Below are 6,616 nucleotides of genomic sequence, written 5' to 3'. Positions count from 1 at the left end.
GGGGGGGTAAGGAAAAGAAGCAGGTGTCCATTTCAAGATGGAAATACCTGAGTAACTTGAATGTAGCTACTTTGTGAGACATGAGGAGTACCACTGATGAGGTAAAGATAAAGCAGCCATGGATATAATGATAATACTAGACTACTAAATTAAAAATAACCATTTAAATACAACAGCCTCAGGGAAGCTATTTCCAGCTCACGGAAAAGGCCTATATCTTTCAATATACAAAATGAAGTTGTGGAAATATAATGGATGCTAAGGAAACTTTCGCGAAAAACTGTAGTATCAACACCAAAAATCATGAGTAGCTACACAAAAAACTGAGAATGGAATAAATTTTAATTTTTATGCTTCTTTGGAAAAAGGCTCCTTTATCTGAACTATTAATTTAAACATAACTAATCCCTTTCCACCTCATAATTCATTGAAGCCCCGATGTCAAAATTTCCAAAGCCCAATCTTGAAACTGTTTTGAACCTAAGCATTCTAAGATAGAACATTTGAAAAGCTCTGTTGCATCAATTCATGTAAAATAGGTAACCACCTGAGAATTGCTAGCTTCTTTCGATGGCACCCCTGATTGACCTGACTGCTGCACACTGATCACGTCGGAAGCTGGCATATTTCCGTTCAACCTTCCCCTATTCTGCCGATGTTGTCGATAAGTATTAGGAATCTGAAAAGCAAGATGGAAGTTGTAGCCTTTTTCACCACAAATCTAACACAATAGCATATCAATTCAATTTAACATTTTCGGAGCTGCTTCTAAGAGGATAAAGATTTGTGCATTCAATTATGAGACCAATCGACCATAAAAAAAAATCCAAGAAGTCGAGAAAGTATAGATGTCAATTGCTATGACTATTTACGTGGACTAACCATGGGAACTGGAGAAGGTTGAAAGCCAGGTCTAGTCATGTTTGTGAACCCATTAGTACCCCAACCTGGCCTCATACCGAGAGTATGATACATCATCCCAGGTCTTGTTGGTACTTGAGGAACAACACCAGGGCCTGTATAGTAAAAAGGAGGATATGCACCAGGAAACATAGGTGAAGGTCCAGTTAGGCCCGCAATTCGTTGTGCATGGTGTAGTTGTAGCTGAGCCTGTCTTTCCTCTTTTCTTTGAGCAATCGCCACATATAACGGCTTCCGGTGCAACATAAGTCCTGTGAAACATCCCACAAAAAAAGAAGCTCATATAACAAGACTTGTAACTCTCAACTATAGAGAATTTTGAGGGCATAGTACAACACAAGCATACGCATATCATACACTGTAATTACTTAATGACAAAATGGATTCTAAAAGATCAAGGCACCTATTTAATTAATCATATGGCATGCATCACTCAATTCAAAAATGGAAATTGTCCATACATTGAAGAGTAGGTGAAGAATACAAAAGAGGAAACATGCAAGAAAGTAGACTTTCCAAAATTGAAGCACCTTTATTGAGTGACAACTGTACATGCAAGCATGGGATGATATAAGAACATAAACATATACTTGACCAATAGTATACACAGGCTTGGCCTAATTCCTCTATCTATTTGTCTAATTACTTGCAAAATGACTAGAATATATTTAGGCTTCTCGTAAAACCAAAGATGACTTGTCTTCCTTATTTTGTTTTTCTAGTAAAAAATTCCAAATTTTCACGGAACTAAGAGCCACATTGGAAAGAAGTTTCAGCCAAATTAAATAGTAAACAATCAGAGAGCGGAGACTGCCATGTAAGTTCTCTCACATATACATGTTTAAACCTTTTAGTACAAAGGCATAAAATAGAAATCAAGTAGAAAATAGCAAAAGGAAAAATGAAAGACCAGCCACAAGGGCCCAAAAGTTTGATAGTGCGACATGCTAACACCAAAAAACATATAAAGAGAGAGAATCAAACTCAAATCACGCGAAATGACTTTCAGGGACTAGTTAATTACTATGATCTAGAGTATACCACAATATGTATGACTCACCATAAAAAGTATTCACCGCGTTATAGGCCTCCTCTGCTGTTGAGAAGCATACAAATCCAAAACCCTTGCTCACACCTTTCTCATCTTGCATAATTTTTGACGAAGTGATTGTGCCACATTGGCTAAACAGTTCGTGCAACTCAGTATCTGAGACATCATCGTCAATATTCTTGACATACACATTTGAAACCTGTTATTAATTCAAGTATTATCATAAATAGATCATAAATGATCAAAGTCTTTTTTTGCTATAAGGAAATGAGGAGTACCTGGTATTTCATAATTTGCTCTCTCCTTCTCTGCTCAAAGAGGCGCTTCAGAAGTTGTTCGCGCTCTGCTTTCTTTTGTGCTCTAGCTACGTACAAGGTCTTAGAGCCTGCTTAATGAATATATGTCACCACACAAAATCATAAATAGCATGGTTGCAGTCACATTTAAGATTAGAACGGCATCACAAAGCCAGGACTTACCAACGGGTGATCCATTCATAGCCTCCACTGCTTTCCTAGCATCATCAGGATTGTCAAAGTTTACAAATCCAAAACCTTTTGAAGTTCCGCTCTCATCTCTTGAAATGACCAAGCTGCTTATACTTCCAAACTTAGAGAACTTTTCTCTAAGATGATCCTCTAAAATGTCAGTGTCCAAGTTCTTGAAGTACAAATTGGTATATTTCGCATCAGGATTGGGCAAAACCCTGTCAGTCTTTTTGACAAACTTACCAACATACCTATGTCATCAATGTTGCAAGATATCATAAATACATAGACTAAGATAAATAACATGTAAGAGAAAAAAAAAGATTTATCTAAGGTTGTCATATTTGCATTATGGAAAGCTAGATGATTGCAAGGGATATGGAAATGCTTACAACTGCTTGTCTCCAACCATGATCCCATTAAGCTTCTCAATAGCGGCATTTGCAGACTCCTCCGACCCAAACTGGACAAAGCCATATCCTTTACTCTTGCCATCTTCAGAAGTGACAACTTTACAAGATAAGATATTTCCAAACTTTTGAAAAATTTCTTGAAGCTTCGAACTTTCAATTGTATCACTTAAGTTCTGAAAAATTACAATTTGGATGTACAAATAAAAATAGAGAACCTATTAAGACCTCAAATCAATTTAATACTATTCACTCAGTAGAAGATTAATGATACCTTGATAAACACGTTCCCTTTTCCGCTTTTCCGCGCATCAGGGTCACGCAGAGACCAGCTTACCCTAATAACCTTACCATTGAGGATGGAGTTATTTTTCACCTCAATAGCATGTACAGCTGCTCATATTTTTCAGAAAAAACAGAAGCTTTCCAAGTCAAAACTCAAGACACGTAGTATTTCCGGAAAAAGTCAAATCGTATACAACCAAGTTCATCTACGACAAAAATACAATTAAAGAACATTATCATTGCCCATCAAGTCTTTTTGGTTCGATAAATAGAAGTGTTATAAATGCTAAGCACAACGAACTTCCGAAGCAGATATCACATGGCAGGAAAAAGCAAGAATGATAATCAGCAGTGAGTGAAAAAACTTAATAACACATTGAACACAAACAGGAAAGGTTACTTTATGCTTGGACTCCAAAATCGTAGGTCAGATCACATCCTCTTATCCACAACATTTCATGAATGATACGAATTGTTACCAATAAAAGCAACTAAACAACAGTTAATGTAGTTTGTCTTAATACAATATCTAACTTTCCAAACGGACAAAGCAATAAGACGACACAAGAAATTAAGCAAAAATTATTAGTAAGACCTAGATTTGGAATAACTTAGATCATTCAACCAGTGAAATCATCAAGGTTCTAAAAGGGATCATTAAATGTTAAACTCAAGAGGATCTAACTTGTAATGATAACTATCCAGACGAGTCATACCGCAAAAAAAACAATAAACTTCCAGTTATAACCAACAAAATATCAAAATATACAACTATATACCCTTATCTCACAGAGCACCAACTAACGTATAACAGCTAACATCAGTGACAGATGACAGATCAAATCAGATGACTTGCAGCAGAAAAATCACACAGATCAAATAGTCGAATCCTCAAATTTGGTATCATATATTTCTCCAATCAAAAGACAGAAATCATATGCTTGTACATTAAAATCAACTTTATGCATGAGGAAATAGGAAAATAATTTTTTATTTTATAAAAGAATCACATTCAACCAGTCACTGTCCATCTTTTTCTCACTCTCAGATAATCTGATTATTCTATTGATCCATTCAGCAAAAACATCATCATGAAAGCACATCGTATATACACCCAATTTCTGAGTCAACAAATAGACTTAAAAACTTGAGCTTGTGAGTTATCCGAAAACATGCTCACAAAAGCCCAAAATCACAAAATATGTATATCAGAGTCTATTCAATTATCCATTGATCGATCATGAATGGAAACTTGTATATCAAAGACTATTTCGTTTTCTGATCGATCAATCATGACACAAAACCTGTATATCAGAGTCTATTCAGTCAAATTATCAATCATGACACAAAAATTGTATACCAGAGTTTATTTTGTTATCAATAGATCAATCATGACACAAAACTTGTATATCAAAGTCTATTCAACCATCGATTGATCAATCATGACACAAAACTTGTATACCAGAGTTTATTTAGTTATCAATTGATCAATCATGACATAAAACTTGTATATCAAAGCCTATTCAATCATCGATTGATCAATCATGACATAAAACTTGTATACCCAAGTCAATTCAGTTATTGATTGATCGATCATGACAAAAAAAATCAGTTCTCAACTGATCAACCATGACATAAAAATTCAGTCCTCAATTGATCAATCATGACACAAAAATTCAGTCCTCAATTGATCGATCATGACACAAAAATTCAGTTCTCAATTGATCGATCATGACACAAAAGTTCAGTTCTCAATTGATCAAACAAAAATTCAGTTCTCAATTGATCAATCATTGCACAAAAATTCAGTTCTCAGTTGATCGATCATGACACAAAAATCCACCGGTCATGACACAAAAATTCAGTTCTCAATTGACCAATCATGACATAAAACTTGTATACCCGAGTCAATTCGGTTATCGATTGATCGATCATGACAAAAAAATTTAGTTCTCAATTGATCAATCATGACATAAAACTTGTATACCTGAGTCAATTCAGTTATCGATTGATCACTCATCACAAAAAAATTCAGTTCTCGATTGATCAATCATGACATAAAAATTCAGTTCTCAATTGATCAATCTCAATTGATCAATCATGACATAAAATTTCAATTCTCAATTAATCGATCATGACACAAAAATTCAGTTCTCAGTTGATCAATCATGACACAAAAAGTCAGTTCTCAATTGATCAATCCTGGCACAATACTTTTATATCGGAGTCTATTCAGTTATCGATCGATCAATCATGACACAAAACTTGTACATCAGTCTATTCAGTTATCTGGTTGATCAATCATGACATGAAACATGTATATCAGTGTCTATTTAATTATGGATTGATCAATCATGACATAAAACATGTACAACAAAGTCCATTCAGTGATCCGAGATTTATCATGTCACAGAACATGTATGTCAGAGTCAATTCAATTCAATTACCGATTTATCAATCATGAAAGAATTCAACATGAAATCATGATCAAAATTCAACATGCAGAATAAAAAATCAAACGAATTCGAAAACCGATCAAACGATCAAGCCAACATTTCCCTCGATACAGCCAAAACACATACAATCACACACCTATCCATCAATGCAGATACATTTCAAAACAAAAAATCAAAAAACAACATATATATAGAGAGAGATGTATATATACCATCCTGAGGAACAACAAAATTAACGTAGCCGTAACATAGAGAACGTCCAGTGGATGAATCACGACAGACACGAACAGAAGCAAGGCTTTTGAATTCCGAGAAGAAATCAAAAAGCTGTCCATCGGAAACGTCGGGGTGAAGATCACCAACGTACAACGACGACGGCGTTGTAAGAACAGTCGTCGGAGCTAACGCCATTAACACCAAACAAGCCTTTTGGTTTCGGTTCAAAATTGCTATTAAACCAGAGAAAGAAATAGTGAATGAGTGAGTGAGAGAGGAAGGATGTTGTGCTTGCTTATAAAGGAATGGCGCTTTTAATTGGGATGAGAATGGAGTTAATAGGGGTAAATTGGGGATAATTTAGAGGAAAAGAAAACTTTGTTTGTTAAAATGGAGAGAGAGCAAAATGGGAAAGGAAATTTTGAGTGTGATTATGAACTAAAAAGTGAAGAAGAGAGTGTGCGTTTTGTTGAAGGAATTTTGCATGAAAATTTCCTTTTAAGGAAATTCTACCAAACAGAGCTTAGAAGTAGAAGGTGGCACGTGGCAACACGTTCGTAAGAAGAGCGTCTATTGAACTACCCGTGCTCCAACTAATTTTGTAGGTTTGAGAAAAACTAGCTCTAGTCTCATTCATTATTATTATTACTAGTCAAGTGTACATGTTTTACATATATGTCTCGTGATAAATATAATTATATATAAAAAAATAAATTATTAAGAAATAGCTATTGAGTTACAATAAATATTGTATTTATTTAAAAGATATAATTTAACACTAAAAGTATT

General features: G+C 34.8%; 1 protein-coding gene across 4 annotated transcripts in view; it reads right to left on the bottom strand.

Annotated features, from left to right (window-relative positions):
• The window catches only part of LOC107843391 (polyadenylate-binding protein 7), a 7,663-nt gene extending 1,269 nt beyond the window's left edge, over window positions 1-6,394 (bottom strand). For 2 of the 4 annotated variants that reach the window (XM_016687659.2, XM_016687660.2), the window contains exons 1-8: window positions 5,824-6,394; window positions 3,145-3,263; window positions 2,853-3,046; window positions 2,452-2,711; window positions 2,251-2,357; window positions 1,982-2,171; window positions 883-1,172; window positions 548-679 (exon numbers count right to left, since the gene is read on the bottom strand). In XM_016687659.2, the coding sequence (XP_016543145.1) occupies window positions 548-679; window positions 883-1,172; window positions 1,982-2,171; window positions 2,251-2,357; window positions 2,452-2,711; window positions 2,853-3,046; window positions 3,145-3,263; window positions 5,824-6,022 (1,491 nt within the window). In that variant the 5' untranslated portion in view covers window positions 6,023-6,394. The remainder of the gene's footprint in view (window positions 1-547; window positions 680-882; window positions 1,173-1,981; window positions 2,172-2,250; window positions 2,358-2,451; window positions 2,712-2,852; window positions 3,047-3,144; window positions 3,264-5,823) is intronic. The other 2 variants (XM_016687661.2, XM_016687662.2) reach the window with 1 other exon arrangement.
• Between the last annotated feature and the right edge of the window lie 222 nt (window positions 6,395-6,616).

The sequence above is a fragment of the Capsicum annuum genome, chromosome 10 (assembly GCF_002878395.1).
Source record: "Capsicum annuum cultivar UCD-10X-F1 chromosome 10, UCD10Xv1.1, whole genome shotgun sequence".
NCBI lineage: Eukaryota > Viridiplantae > Streptophyta > Magnoliopsida > Solanales > Solanaceae > Capsicum > Capsicum annuum.
The sequence above is the reverse complement of the archived record's forward strand: the minus strand, read 5'-3'. Positions and strand labels throughout refer to the sequence as shown.